The sequence below is a fragment of the Bombyx mandarina genome, chromosome 04 (genome assembly GCF_030267445.1).
Source record: "Bombyx mandarina strain Sakado chromosome 04, ASM3026744v2".
Taxonomy (NCBI): domain Eukaryota; kingdom Metazoa; phylum Arthropoda; class Insecta; order Lepidoptera; family Bombycidae; genus Bombyx; species Bombyx mandarina.
In genome coordinates this window covers 10,951,111-10,967,434 of record NC_143211.1, presented here as the reverse complement: position 1 = coordinate 10,967,434, position 16,324 = coordinate 10,951,111, and the positions used below count along the sequence as shown (strand labels likewise).

At 36.3% G+C, this 16,324-nt stretch overlaps 1 protein-coding gene across 2 annotated transcripts; it reads left to right on the top strand.

Annotated features, from left to right (window-relative positions):
- Positions 1-7,546: 7,546 nt before the first annotated feature.
- On the top strand, positions 7,547-15,507 carry LOC114248363 (uncharacterized). Of its 2 annotated transcripts, none has more exons than XM_028181575.2 (2): positions 7,547-7,916; positions 13,168-15,507. In XM_028181575.2, the coding sequence occupies exon 2, from the start codon at positions 13,240-13,242 to the stop codon at positions 15,286-15,288; it is 2,049 nt and encodes a 682-aa protein (XP_028037376.2). In that variant the 5' UTR covers positions 7,547-7,916; positions 13,168-13,239; the 3' UTR covers positions 15,289-15,507. The 2 variants fall into 2 exon arrangements, with proteins under 2 accessions (XP_028037376.2, XP_028037377.2); XM_028181576.2 differs by lacking the exon at positions 7,547-7,916 and adding an exon at positions 12,029-12,179.
- Positions 15,508-16,324: the final 817 nt, after the last annotated feature.

The window sequence follows — 16,324 nt, the reverse complement described above, 5'->3', positions numbered from 1 at the left end:
TGGTACCTATATCGCGCAGTCTGACGTCACGACTGCGACGTCACCGATATGACGTCATTAACGGTACCTCCCACGGTCCGCCCGCCGCCGCCGCCTCGCCGCCCGCCCGAGCCTGCGCTAACGGCACCGCTAGTACGAGCCGGAGCTTTCGTACGCCCGCGTTGCCTCCCGCATTAGCCGTCACAATTACCGCTACACCGCTCCAGACTCAAACGTTTTTTGCAGCGGAGCTCAACATTATTAAACATATTATTTTACTAATATCAGTATTTAAATATATAGGTAACGTACATGTTATTTAAAAGGAAACAAATATTTTGCCACAGTTATAATAGTACTAGTAGTAGACGAAAGCTAGTAGGTTTAAATATTAAAATTTTGTTTTTAAGAGTGTAAAAATATTACGGTATCCTTATACCAATTCCTTTTTACAAGAACTAAGTATTTTTAATTATATAATCCGAATTTCAATAAATATTTGTTTGATGCTTTCGAATTTGTAAAAAAACAGAAATCCCTGCTAGGTCTAGCTAGCAATCGTGAAAACGGTTCAAAAAATAACATACATATTATTATCTAAATTTATTGCTCACCGTACCTAATGATTTGAATCATAAAATACTTCACCGGGTGTTTTACATAATAAAAATCGCAATGTTTATGTGGCTAGTGAGCTTGTCAACCACAGGATCGGGGTTCAGTTCTTGGTAAGAGCCAATACCATTGTGAAAGGTATGGGGTCTGGGTACCTATACTTACTTTCCTCTTGTATGTGTTTCCGACATTCATAGCAATGTCCGTTGAGCAATGGTGAGGCACTCGCCATTTTATTTGTTTATTTTTTTTTAGTGTTCACGGAACTTATGAGCAATTAATGATTTTACAAGCGAACAGAATACATCACCCAATTACAAATGTTCGATTTTAAAAAGCACAGATAAATCAATTTATTGAACCTCTTCCTATTCGTACACTATTGACAGAGTGGTCGTGGTCATGCATCAGTCGGATCCTGCGATATCGATGCTCTCGCGATGCGACGTCATGTGGCACGATGTTTCGCAGAGTGAGAGCAAACATTTATGTTGGAGTGAGTCACAGATTTTATGAGGTCGGTCCATCGTGTTGGAGATCGTCCGCGAGATCATTTATTGAACAGACATACATAAATTCAAATAAAAAAACATAAACCCTATTATATCATCATCATCATCATCAGCCTTTATCTGCCCACTGCTGGACATAGGCCTTCCCCAATGCCTTCCAAATAATGCGGTCCTCCGCTATAAAGAAATTATTTCAGTGAACATAATAACATCCAAGTGTTTAGGAATAGCAAATGTTCCACAGTTAGCATTTCAGAAATTAGTGACCATTTGGCATCTTTTACACTTAAAAAATAGTAAATAATCAAAAAGACCGCTAAGATGCTACATTTCAGTCATGTATCACCGGTGACGTTAAATTCGAACATATTATCATTTTGAGACGGTTATGATATTATCAATGAGATAGTAAAATGAAAGATCTGATTCTGATTGTTGCGAAAATATTCTTTATGGAATAACATTTTTTTGGGAATACCTGAATGTAAAACAGTTGTTATTATTTTGTCTAATCCAGAACCCCTAATTGATTGTCGGCAAATCGAAACTTATAATAGAATACGGCTCCGCTATGATTATAGCGTTGCTGATATTAATGGACGTTGGCTGCCACTAACAAACAAGTAGGAGCAGTGGCTCCTCTGCCGAAAACAAAAATAAAAAAAAAATACTAAAATTGAGTTTTAAGTTGTTAATTGATTTTATTTAAAAAAAAATATTACCCTTGTAGGCAGACGAGTGCACGGCCCACCTGATGGTGAGTGGTTACCGTTGCCCATGGACTTCAGCAATGCCAGGGGCAGAGCCAAGCCGCTGCCTACCGCTTAATACTCCACAAGCCTCGTTTGAAAAAGGGCATGTCATAGCGCTCGGGAAACACCGTGGAGGGGAGCTCATTCCATAGCCGGATGGTACGTGGCAAAAAATACATCTGGAAACGCACTGTGGATGACCGCAGTGGCTCCAGGTAGTATGGATGAACTCTACTCCGGTGGCGGGCGGTGCGATGGTAAAAACGAAATGACGGTATCATCTCGAACAATTCCTCCGAGCATTTTAAGTTTCAAGCAAATTTAAGTTTTAAGACACTTCAGTTCTAAGAATTCAACCACTCGAACTTGAAAATTTCATTACACACAAAATTGCGTTTACTTTGATGGAAATATTAAATATAGAGGCAACAACCCTTATGTTCAAATTTAAAGTTAGAGCCAATGATTTTATAATTAATAAAGTAAATTTGTTCGGTACGTGGGTGTCACCCGGGTTTGACGGAAGATTGTTCTCTTTTTAATAAATAACTTATAAAATAAAAATTTTTTTTTTAGTAAATTAGGTTATTTCTGTTGTGAATGTTGTTAATAGCAAATTCGCTTTAAATTAGGTGGTTAACTTGTTTATGTAACAAACTAGTATACTATTTAAAATTTATATACATATTCCAAAATCAAAAAAATACTATTCCGATAAGCTCCGATCAGTTCCAAATCTTTCAAGCGTAGTGGTTGGTCGTGGTGATTGTGAAATAGGAACAAAAAAAAAGGGAAATCTCTTTCTGACGTCACCGTGATTGAGTTCCTCGCAATCGTAATGGTTTCCGGTCTTCATACGATTTCCAATTAAGTTCTTGTCTTTTTGCAAATTTACTGTTTTTCAATAAAAAAATACTTTTAACAAATTTTTTTTGCGTAAAATGTACTTTAAAAAAGTTCCTACGGCTAATGATGACGTGCGATTTCTGCGAGGTTCGATTTTATTTACTCTACCTACACACAAAGTATTCTTCTGTATTTCACGGCGTTTTCAACATTCACTCGCAAATTTGTCGGTAACAATTTATCAATTTTACTAATTTATAATGAAATTTCTAGGATGATTCCAAAAGTTTTCATTAATTAACTTTATTAATATAGTACTCAGCCTAGAGGAATATCCTTAACTATTGTTCATAGGTATACATCAGATTGCGTTTGGCGAAGTTAAATTTTATTTGTAGTTTTTTCAACGTTAATCATTCAAACGAGTTCACGACCCAGTTGATGTTACACGGTAACCAGAGCTCAAGGATACCAGAAGAAACGAACGCGGCCTCTCTCTTTCTTTTTGAGAGATTCGCTCGACCCTCTTCAGATCGAACCAGTGATGGCTTCCTGTTAGAAATAGTTAGGATGAACCTTGCGTGTTCACACCTGTAAATGTCTGAATAAATCTTTTTTTTATTGCTTAGGTGGGTGGACGAGCTCACAGCCCACCTGGTGTTAAGTGGTTACTGGAGCCCATAGACATCCACAACGTAAATGCGCCACCCACCTTTAGATATGAGTTCTAAGGTCTCAGTATAGTTACAACGACTGCCTCCAATTTTCAAACCGGAACACATTACTGCTTCACGGCAGAAATAGGCAGGGTGGTGGTACCTACCCGCGCGGACTCACAAGAGGTTCTACCACCAGTCACAAGAGGTCATACCACCAGTAAATCCAGGATGAGTAACAGTTTTACGTTTCGATATGTATACTATTAGTTGATGTATCAACATAGCTCATTCAAAAGATTCCTAACACAGATTCCCTGTAGGTATAGAGCTTGGACTCAGGTATAGAAATGGATCGGTGACGCCGGAGCAACCGGCGACGCGTCGTCCATCGCGACGCATCCAGTGTTCCCATTTGGTGCAGTCTGGCCACCGTTTCCGCATTGATTGTAGCCATCGTCACACACGGATACTCTTAGTGCAGTTACATTTTGCGTCACAGGCACGTACTAGTATGACAATATCTAATCAATTTTGGGATATTGGCTAAAACTTCATTCAATTCATCTTTTTACTTTTGTATTTCAACACTAAAATGAAGCTTTTTATAAAATAAATTTGATTGCATGCATGACTTTTAGTTATGTTTCAATAATTAATATATAATTAACGATATTATTTCGATAAATTTTATAGAAAAAATATCTGATTCAATAGCAATCGGGTAAGATTCTTTAGCAACGTTATAACATAAAACTTAATGAAACGCGGATGACAGTTGAAGGTAACACTAAAAAAACACAAACAGCATATCCATATGATTTAATCTGCGAGAAATCGAGATAGTATATTGAAGGTTTCAGTTATACCGTGTTTTAATTGCACTTTTTATAATGCGCCGATCACTAGTAATAACGCAAATTATAATTTACTTGATAGTTTAGTTTGATTTTTATAAGAGGTTGTTATTTCTTATTTGTGGAAGTAAAACGCGAACATTTGTCAAGCACGTATTTTAATAGAAAAATTGGTAGCCTGTCTGCGGAATTTAAACACCGGCATGTCTTATCCTTTAGGCCGCGATGACTTCAGACTTATTGTTTTTTTTGAGTCCTGTGAATCTGTAGTACAATAAATAGAAGACTATAAAGCCTAAGTTGCACCGTGCAGCACTCACCATGGTGATCGAAGGATATGTTATGCAAACCGAACATTGAGTTCTGGGATTGGGACCCAAGTCCACCAGTGGACGAAATCGGGTTTGTAATTGATGTGATAAAAATAAATAATCATTTACTTTATTACTATAACTATTTAGGGAGAAGGACGCTGCTATAATGTAAACATTTCACTAGGTTTTATTGTGCTGCAAAATTCTATACAAAGCTGTTCATAAAGTTATAGTGCGACTGTTGTAAGTTAAGTGGTAAAATGAGTGGTTTGAATTTACATGTGAGTAATTATTAGTTTGGCTACCACGATTGACTGTTTCTTAGGATGCCAATTTCGGTACTTTAACAACTACATTCGTATAAATAGTTTTGCTTAGTTATGGCAGCTTAAAATTGTTGTGGCAGGTAAACTAATTGTTTGGGCACTGCATTGGGAATTGCTATTTATTGTGTGTTTCGTTATTAATGGGCGTAGGAATTCCTAGTCGTATGGTCATTAAATTAAGGTATAGAATTTTTATTTATTTTTTATTGCTTAGATGGGTGGACGAGCTCACAGCCCACCTGGTGTTAAGTGGTTACTGGAGCCCATAGACATCTACAACGTAAATACGCCACCCACCTTGAAATATAAGTTCTAAGATCTCAGTATAGTTACAACGGCTGCCCCACCCTTCAAACCGAAACGCATTATTGCTTTACGGCAGAAATAGGCAGGGTGGTGGTACCTACCCGCGCGGACTCACAAGAGTTCCTACCATCAGTAAAAAAGTGTACGAGTAAGAGGGCTGATTGGATGGGGGGTTAGTGTCTTCCATGTGATCTCCGGGTCCGTTTCGGCGTATGTATTTGTGGCAGTTACGATTGGTCGCATGCCCCAGTACTATTTCGTTCACAGAACGGGCAAGCGTCCAGTTATTCTAATTTTACATATAATCGATGCCGTCGCATCGTCGAGTCATCGACAAAAGACTTGTCTGTCGAAGGTGTTACGTGATTGGTATTGAAGAAAATTTACAAGATGTTTTGACAAACATGTTTTTATAGACACTAAAGCGTGCTTGTATACGTTCATATAGGAATATCCATCAACAGAAGAATAGGAAATGAACATTTTTAATGTTAACGTGTATATAGAATGAAATTACTATGCATACTAAGAATTAAGTAGCTTTTATGATTTTGTTGTTTTGATAATTTAATACTCACTAATATTTTTATTTAGGTTTCATCGACATTGCAGATTCATCTATGTAACGAAGTTTTTTCTCCTTTGTAGAAAGATGAGTTTACGGTCATAGCCAAGCTGCTGTCTACGGTTTCGCTTTCAACGTTATCTTAAAGTAATCAGAGAAATCAACGATGTTTTTGGATTACGGTAGCTGCACATCGGGGGGCTCAAGAGGGCCTTAAGCAGTCTGTCTATTTATAATGAATATTGAATAATAATAATAAAAGGCCGTTCTACATGTTCGCATTGTCTAAAACTCACGAAGCGTATATTTAAGTGGGTGTGATTAATTCACGCTTAATGGAATGGAAACGAACTACGCGTACGATATTATGTGAGCTTACGAAGTTGAACTTGATGAGGGGCTTGATTTTATGGAAAAAACAAATCGGTTCATAGCTGTAATTAAAAAAAGGCTGTGTTTTTTTTAAATTATGTTAAGCCTATATAGTGAGCTATAGATAGATTATAGTTAAAAAAAAAATAGTTCATGGTCTCCGGTTGGTGTTTTAGACTAGAAATCATAAAGCAATGTTACCGAAAAACAACGGAACATATATTGTAGTCATAGTCATTTTTTACTGGTGGTAGGACCCCTTGGGAGTCCGCGCGGGTGGGTACCACCACCCCGCCTATTTCTGCCGTGAAGCAGTAATGCGTTTCGGTTTGAAGGGTGGGGCAGCCGTTGTAACTATACTGAGATCTTAGAACTTATATCTCAAGGTGGGTGGCGCATTTACGTTGTAGATGTCTATGGGCTCCAGTAACCACTTAACACCAGGTGGGCTGTGAGCTAGTCCACCCATCTAAGCAATAAAAAAAAAAGTCTTTTTAAAGTTATTTCCTGGTGGCAGGACGTTTTGTGAGTCGGAAACGGGTACTACCTTACCCATTTCTGCTGTGAAGTAGTAATACGTTTCGGTTTGAAGAGTGAAGCCGTTGTATTATAAAACTGTGACTTTGAATTCTTGTCTCAAGGTAGCTGGCGACATTTATGTTGTTGATGTGAATGGGATTCGCTAACCACTCAACTCCAGATGGGCCGTGCCCTCGCCCACGTACCTAAACAATAAAAATGGCCGAAATGCAAACGAAAAAATCTCACATGCCATCTTAATTCGTGTTAAAATTAATGTTACTATTCTTTTGTTTCATGAGAAATATTCATAAAAATACGGTGACGCATTCCACTTTTGAAATTCGTTATAAAAATTCTAAATGACACGGAAATTGTATATATATTTTGCTATTGTGATCTTTACGTTTGCAAATTTCAATAGTTAAAACTAGGTTATCTATAAATTAATATGAAACAAAAACTCAAAGACAAATCTTATAACCAGGAAATATGTATTATCATTACTGCTATAACTGCTTGACTGATAGAAATACTAATAAATTATGTATTTTTCTCGAGAATTTATGCATCGATTGAGATTTCAATATCTGTTTAAATCTGGAATGTTGTCTAAATAGATTTTTTCAAAATTAATTGCTAATAATTAATTATTTTAATTGCTAAATGTCATCGGGTAGATGTTCTAGCGAATTGCTGACTGTTTTGAAGTATTCTTATTAAATATCATTTAAAGTTATCTTCAAAAAAAATGTTCAAGATTTAGCACAGAAAAACTTTTTCCACAACGAATTATATTTATAAATGAACAAAGAGCGATAAGTAGCGTCCCCTGTTCCCCCAGTGTCAGTGTAGTACAGTCAGCTAGGGCGTCATCTATATTTATTGTGTGCTGGGCATGTGTTTACCTACGCGATACGCTCGCGCGTGTGTGTGTGGAGCCATATCGTTGCGCGAACGCAGCGGCATCGACGGTTCGCGCCCGCGAGAGAATTTTATAAAGTGAACGCGACTAACTTGTTCCGATGCCGTCACTGCGTTGTTGGAACACAGAGCTCGATTGTAAATTGTACTAATTGGGCATGGCGGTCTCCGGCAAAACATCAGCTACATCAATTCTCTTCCCGATGCTCACATTATACAACGTATGTATAATTAACCAGTGAAGTACCTGTGTAAGAATCAACGCGGTCACGACGCTTGTGTCAGAACTGGGTGCATAATGCACATGCGACTGTGTGTGTGAAGTGTTCGTAAATAGTCAGGGCTAGAGGAGTTCATCGTAATGGTTCTCGGTGTGAGTATGCTATCTGTATCTTTAATTAAACCTAGATATTGATTTGCAAAGCAATCTTGGTGTTGTATAACATTTTGAGGTTATGTTTGAAGGTGCTCTGTATAGGTACTTACTTACATTTAGACGAATAGAACGATTGATTTCTAACATTGTCTCAATTTTAGCCCTTCGCATTGAATGTTTTCGCGTAATACCATACCAGTCAACACGCATGTCATTGTCAAATTGTAAATTCATTAAACACTAATTAATGCTTTTGTTCACACAAAATCCGGTTTTAAGTTACGTACGATAAGATTATTTGAAAAAAATTAACTAGATGAACAGCTGATATTCTTATTTAATGTGAGCTATATACATGGAATTTATTCGTGTAGAACAGACATGAATAGCAGGGCCTCTCTATATTTAAACATGTTTTGCATAAGTACCTACACGTAGTTACAAATATATGAGATAGGTAGTGCTAATGAGATTTTTTTATGAAATTATATTCGGGCTGTAAGTACTGCACTCGTATCAATTGAAAAAAAAATATCAACATAGATAAGTACTCAATTTAATACGTTCTGTATACGTTCGGCAACTGTACGCTATCAGTAGCTCAAGATGCTAGGATTAGCTGAGATTTAAGTGGGATAGATAGGAAATGATAAGCAACCGCCAAAGGTTATCTATCTAGATTAAGCCAGACCAGTATGTAACAATATAGCATAAAAATAATAGTAAGTTTGCTCAAAAATTCTTTGATCTGGGGTGTGTGGTGTCGTGAATGGCGATTAAGGGGTTCACAGGAGAATGGATCGCATTGGGCCGTGTATCAAACGCCAAGCAGCATTTACTGAATGTAAGCCCGCACGAATAGATACCACCACCCAGTCATTTTCTGCCGCGACGCGTTCTTGCGTTTCGGTTTGGAGGTTGGGATAGCCTTAAGGAGGGTACCATGGAGATCGGCGTCGTTAGTCGTCGACTATCGCCTCGACGACCCGTCGGTCGGGCGTCTTTGGGGTGGCGCCGCGAGTCTGGTTGTAGCGTTGACCGCGGGAACCCTCCTACTCTGACCGGGTTCTGACCCCGGCCGGAGATCGGATGTCGGGTGTAAGAGTGCAGGTTAGTCGTTTAGTGTGGTAGGGCCCTAAACTTGGGCCCGCGGTCTGCTCCCAACATCTGCAGATCGTCAAGTCCCCCCGTCAAGGCCCCCGGCCCGAAAAGAAAAAAATATCCTTAAGGAGTGTGTCAGCATTCACGCTGTGATGTCTGCGGGTTTGCGATACTACTTTACGTCAGTCAACGATAACTTCGGAAAGAGGCTAGGTATATTCAAGAACTTAAAATTTATAATAAGTTTAATAACATTCCTTTGGGATTATCTTACAGTACGCGTCAGTAATTCCCGTTACCTATCCGTGTCAATACTCCAGTATATTATGTACTAGCGACCCTCCCTCGCTTCACTTCGGAAACTGTAATTTATTATTGATTCCTCTACTATTTAATGGATGTTATTATACATATAAACCTTCCTCTTTAATCACTCTATCTATTAAAAAAAACCGCATCATAATCCGTTGCGTAGTTTTAAAGATTTAAGCATACATAGGGGCATAAGTCTCAATTTCAAGAGTACTTTTTATGTTCGATTCGAAATTGAAACCGTTAAATAAAATTGTTGCCTAACTCCTCCCTCCCTCCCTTTTCTAGTTTGATCAGTTGTTTATCTCTAATTCATCTCGGAGCTTATTGCTAGATATCATGTAAAGATGGGTCAAGAAAGAAAATTTAACAAGAAGTGTTAACACTATTTAAGAAGTTTGTTTCAGTAACCACTTAATACTAGTTTGGCCATTAGTTAAACTGGAATTGTATGCTAACATTTTTTTTTGAATCAAACTACTTTTAAATTTAAAATAACGATGGAAAAATATGGCACTGTCGTTCTGTGCCTTATTACGAAGCAGTTCTGTTTCTATTTTTATGTCGTCATACGCGAGCTTCTTTGAGCAGCAAATATTATTACTATCCGCAAAAATATCGATCCGACGCCCTTCACCTCTCTACTACGTCATCGTTTTCCCTCAAGCCATGTTGCAGTGACGTCACTCATTGATGACGAAACTTTTTAAATCGTATAATACGCATGCGCAAGGATTTCCCTAAATTTAGACGGCGTTTGTGTCGTCACCAATAACACCCCCAAGACGCTACGTAACTTTTATGTATCAATTCTTATAGATCATTTTTATACCACTAACTTACACAAGAAAATGGTAATTGTTTTTCTGCATTGAATTGAAATGATTATCATATAATATCTTTAATATTATTATTATTATAATCCAGAGATATGATAAAAAAAACACCTGTTTATAGCGAAGAGAATGTGTTACTGTTATTAATAAACGCGTTCATTGATATATCGACGAAGGTTTTTTTATGTTCACTACCACCTTTTGTGTGGTATTCGATTGGTGTACCTAGTCACGTAAAAGCTTCTTGCTAAGAAACTGGACTAGACTTTTCAGAGGACTTACTTGTTATTCTCAAATAATAATAAATAAACAGAGTGCCCCCTAAGTACATATCTCGTCGAACTTAAGGAAACATGCGGAAAGTTATTCAATCTGAAAAAAAAAACACATAATCCAGTCTTATGGGTTTCGAGATATTTTAATTTTAATTTTTGCTTGTTTCGCATCGGTCTAGAATAACGCCATCCCGTCTAATTACGTGGGTATCGTAAAAGCCTTCTAATAGGTTTACCGGAAAATATTCGGCAGCACTATTTGAGTTTTTATAATATCAACGCATTGAGGTTGCCAACCCTTTACGCTCATTACGACAAATCGACACCACGAATAATCGAAATGATATTTTAAGTATTGAAGTCATGGCCTAAAGGATAAGTTGTTCGGTGCATTCGTGTTGAGCAATGCACCGGTGTTCGAATCTCAGGCGGGTACCAATTTTTCTAATGAAATACGTACTCAATAAATGTTCGCGATTGACTTCGGAGGTGAAGGAATAACATCGTGTCATAAAAATCAAACCCGCAAAATTATAATTTGCGTAATTACTGGTGGTAGGACCTCTTGTGAGCCCGCGCGGGTAGGTACCACCACCCTGCCTATTTCTGCCGTGAAGCAGTAATGCGTTTCGGTTTGAAGGATGGGGCAGCCGTTGTAACTAGAGATACCTTAGAACTCATACCTCAAGGTGGGTGGCGCATTTACGCTGTGGATGTCTATGGGCTCCAGTAACCGCTTAACACCAGGTGGGCTGTGGGCTCGTCCACCCATCTAAGCAATAAAAAAATTAAATAAAAAACATCAAGCATGAGAGCTTATTCCGAAGTCGGATAGTATAAATGAAAATTATTAGACGAGACCTTGGATGAGCAGTGGTTTGAATGATAAATGGAGGTGACTGAATCAACTCAAACAGCTCGTCAGATTAAGCGAGTCACAATAAAGAGCGGGAGGTTATCTAATAAATTATGTATAATAAAGAATTAAATGAATCACATAGGTAATTAAAACTGTAATTTTTGCTATATACCTACCTACTTTCAACAAAGTCACGAGCAAGTAAAGAATTTGAATGCACACGCGTATTGTTAATATTCAAATCAAACTAAAGGATACTCTATGAAAATTCTGCCCAAATATTAAGGTCTTCTTACTATCTTAAACCTTCTTATTTATAATACTATTTTAAACCTCTCAATAACCTTATCCTGGTTTGTCTATCTTAAGCGTACCATTTTGAAGAATGGCTTATGTAGACAGGCCGGTGGTGAAAGTATAAGCCAAACCAAGAATATTTTTTAAAAGTGTTTTAGAATGAATTTAAATTATTCATAGTATCTCGTTTTAGGATGCTAAAACTAAGAATTGACTAAATCAACTTATTGCAAAAATTTAGATACCGTGCCATCTTACGCAATTCAGTAGTAAAACTCGCATCTTAAACACCTAGACCATTAAATTAGTTTTCGGAAAAGAATGGCACCATTATCAGGGTTATCAGGTTCATTACTTGGTTAGTTTCGCTAACTCCCGCAACACATTACTTCTCCCACCGACAGATGTCGTTCAATAAACCCTCGCGTAACTTTGACAATCAACATGGCGTCCCATGCAGTTGTCGTATATATTGCGCAGCGGCGCAAACCGTGTTCTCACTAGTTTTATTTTTCCTATATTTGAGTTTTACAAAATACTGATTAAATTTTTGTTCGAAATGCACACTGCATACAATCAGGTAATCATTTTTACTAGTGATTAGGTAACACTTATCATGATAGTTCATTTGGTAAAATTCCTGCGTAAAACTATTGATTTAATGAAATGTTTTGATGGAAAAGTAAAAAGCATTACCATAAAAAAATTTAATTTTCGTGTTTGCTAAAAAGCTTGTATCAACATTTCAGTGCTAAAAATGGTTGCGATTATTAGAACTGGAAATAAAGTACATGACGTAGTAGCCGACTAATAAAACTGGTGCAATAAATGGTGCAATGCGTTGCTGGGCAACGCTATGCATTATCAAAGACTAGGTATACTATAGATAGCATATTCTAGAATGATGATTTATTGAATTAAAAATGTTGATACTTTATTTCTAATGTTTTATTTAAAGTCAAGAACTCAGTAATGCCAGTAAATATGTGTCTTACGTCATTACTGTGGAAAATTTAAACTGTGAATAATATTTAGATTAGTGATTACTTGTACTCGTACTCGTTCTCGTTGCTTAATACTAGACATTAAACAGATATGACATTCAATTTGATTCGGATAATGAAAATACTCAAATTAATTTTCATTAATTTTACAATTTAAGGGTTTAATGTCGTACTAATGGCAAAGTTCACCACAACTGTAACTTAACAAACAATGTCACTGTATGAATTAAGTTCCAGTATATTTCATGGAATCCAAAAAAATCGAATAATAAATGAGGTTTACTAAACGTTTACCAAAATAATTGTATTTTAGAGTTTGGTTTTGGTTTCGATCTCTGGTTGGATTTTGTTGTAGTACGGTAGTAGATGTCATAGTTTCTAATTACACTTGTGTTTGTTCTTAATAAGAGTAAAGCAAAGATTAATACCGAACTCAATCGAACGAAAACTCTTTTTGTACTTAATAAGCTATAACCGGTCTTAATGATTACTTTGCTATTAATAGTTACAAAGTATAAGAATATAAATTAAATGATACTAATTTTTTTATTTCTTTTGTTACAGATTGTACTATCTGCTTTATTAGATTATGGTACAATATATGCTGTTTACCTTCAGTAGTCAAATAGTTCGGACATGGATCCAATTTTAGAAAATGAATCTGCCACCACCGAGTCTCCAACCAAACATGGAAAAACAAAACACAAAAATAAGAAGAAGAAAAATCAAGTCGAACCACCAAATGAAAATCAAACCATTGTGGGGGAAAGGAAGAAGTTTCTTGTTACGACATTATCCACATCTGATGAAAAGGTTCCTTCCAGTAGTGTAGCAGAAAGCAATGTACATACAGTCCATTTTGGGACTAGAGGTGTTGAATCCCAAAGGCCTCATGTGAGATCTATTTTTAAAGATCGTTCTGTAGAAACACCTCGACCTTCGAGTGCAGATAGAGATTCTAGTAGCAAAGAATATGAAACGTTCCACGGAACATCATCTAGTCCAAAAAGTTCTATTTTTGATATATTTCGCATTAGAAGAAAAAGTGATGCTAAAAAGGCATCAAAACAACAACAATCAAAAACGACCGAAAACCAAGAGATCTCAAAAGATGATCAAAACTTAGTCGATACTAATAAAGATTCACATAAAAAATACTATCATACCGTGACGGGTGCTTCTTCGAGAAAATATAGTCCTATAACTAGGGTAATGGACATTTTCAGAAGCAAACCGCATTCTGAAAATAATCAAACTCCTGCAGATGCAGCGAAAAAGAAAAATTCCAAAGAAGTTCGGCGTTCCTCAATTGGAACTACGTCTCCTACTTATCATAAAAATTCATATGCTTCTCTCGACCCTGTACAAGCCAAGCAATTATTTCGAGAAGTTAGAGGGCTTCCTAAGTATGATCCATATTTATCGATTGTACAAATATCTATCGGAGGTAGAGACAAAACAAGACTTTTGTTAAATTTTTTCAAATATCATAAATGTTACGAGATGTTACCTAAATCAGCAAAAGTTATAATTTTTGATACCCAATTTTATGTCCGTAAGACATTTCCTACTTTAATATCACACGGGATACGTTCTGCACCATTATGGGATGCAAGTAAGAAACTACTCGTTGGTATGATTACGGTAACAGACTTTATTAGAATACTACTTCATCTACACAACGAAAATTTACCTGTTGAAAACTTGGAAAGTCATACTCTTCATAGTTGGAGGAAAATATTAAGGCACACTAGAAAGCCATTATGTAGTGTATCACCTGATCAATCTCTACATGATGCGATCAATTTACTAACAAAGAATCGTGTTCATCGATTGTTAATGGTTGACCCAGCGAATGGCGATGTTTTATATATTTTATCTCATAAGCGAATATTGAGGTTCCTTTTCGTGTATCTCAATGAATTCCCTGAATTAACGTTCTTTCATAGAACTTTGATCGAATTAAAAATAGGCACATATGATGATATCGTTTCAGTGACAGATAGCACTACTATACAAGCAGCCTTTCAATTATTACTAGATAAAGATGTTTCGGCCCTTCCAATTTTGGATGAAAATGGAACATTGATCGATGTGTACGCAAAATACGAAGTATTAAACTTAGTAAGTGAAAAGCTATATTCAAATTTATCATTGACAATAGGAGACGTTAGAACCAAGAAGAAAGACTGGGAAGAAAAATTACAAAAATGTCGTTCTAGTATCACATTATATGAGGCCTTAGAAGTAATAGTTAGAACTGAAAGCCATCGACTGTTATTAGTGAACAAAGATGATATGTTAATAGGTATTGTATCACTATCAGACATATTAGTCTATTTGAATAGAATTATTCCTTCCGAAAAGAAAATTTCTTCACTACAAGAAATATTTCGACCTCTAGAAGAAAATAAGGTACCAGAGTCCTCGAAGGAAAATGAAAGTGATACAATTTCTATAGAAGTCCCAGTTTTAGGGAACCAAGCAGTTCCAGAAGTAAATGAAGAAAAAACTGCGGAGAATGATGATACCGGTAAAGTTTCATGTAATGTCGAATGTGTTGATGCAGAAATGTCTGCAGACGGAAACGTTGAAAAAAGCCTCGAAAATGATATTTGTAATGATTGTGATGATGCAGAAATGAATATAGATACTCCTGTAGTCCAATGTTCTAGTAATAATTAAAATGTTCACGTCTAAAGTAGAAAAAATGTATTCCAAAGAAATTGTGATAGGTGGAACCGCCGAATCAATATAATAAATTATTAATCTCAGCTTAGGCTTGTGTTAACATTGTGATCTTACATTGTACTCAAAAAATAGTTGCGTTAAACCACGTGATTGCCTTAAACATTATTTAATTCATAAAACATTGCTAAAACTCAATAAATTATTTTAGCACTAGTGATTTTGTTTGCTTAATAAATAATCGTTTCGGTAACTTACAACACAAGATGCACAGATTAATTTAACTGTAAATGAGTTTTGTTTGGAAATGTATTCTTTATTTTTATTGCCTTTTGTGGCCGACGACCGTAGTACCCATCTGATGTGTAGTCGTAAGTATTTACTGTAGCTCATGGACATCAGTAATGCCAGGGGCACAACATTAGCTATGCCTACGGCTAAGAACTTTTGATTTAATTTTAATGCTATTGTTACCATTAATATCCCACATTACGATTGATAGAAATTTTAAATTGTATGTTTCATTGTGACGTGAGTACCTAATATATCCCTTGCCCAATACAATATTTGTCCGAAGTAATCCGTTATCTCTAATCTAAATTTGGATTTGAAATTATTGGACATAAATTTTTAGAATAGTCTAATATGATCATATTAAAAATACTTCTTTTTTAATGTACCATATTTTGGCAACATAATTCGTTGATTATATGTCTTTGTCCCAGATATTTTCTACATAATATAATAAGTTCCCAGCAATGTTTTTATGTAGCGAGATGCAGTGTGACCGGTGGTCGGATCGTGTCGTTGAGCACCAGACTGAACCCGGAAAAACCACTACATCAAGGTCGCATATTTCACTTTTATTGTTTAAATTTATTTACCTGCTATTTAAATTATCCAAAATACTAAACGAGTTGACATAAACTGTGACACAAAGTGTGGAATATTGGTTTGAATCTTTTTGGATAATTTTTTGTTTTTGTAATTCCATTCTATACCGTTAGTGATTGAACAACTGTCGATTTCTTTA

Bases quoted from the DNA above. Each gene is read 5' to 3' on its own strand.
- LOC114248363 (XM_028181575.2), top strand. From the start codon at position 13,240: ATGGATCCAATTTTAGAAAATGAATCTGCCACCACCGAGTCTCCAACC.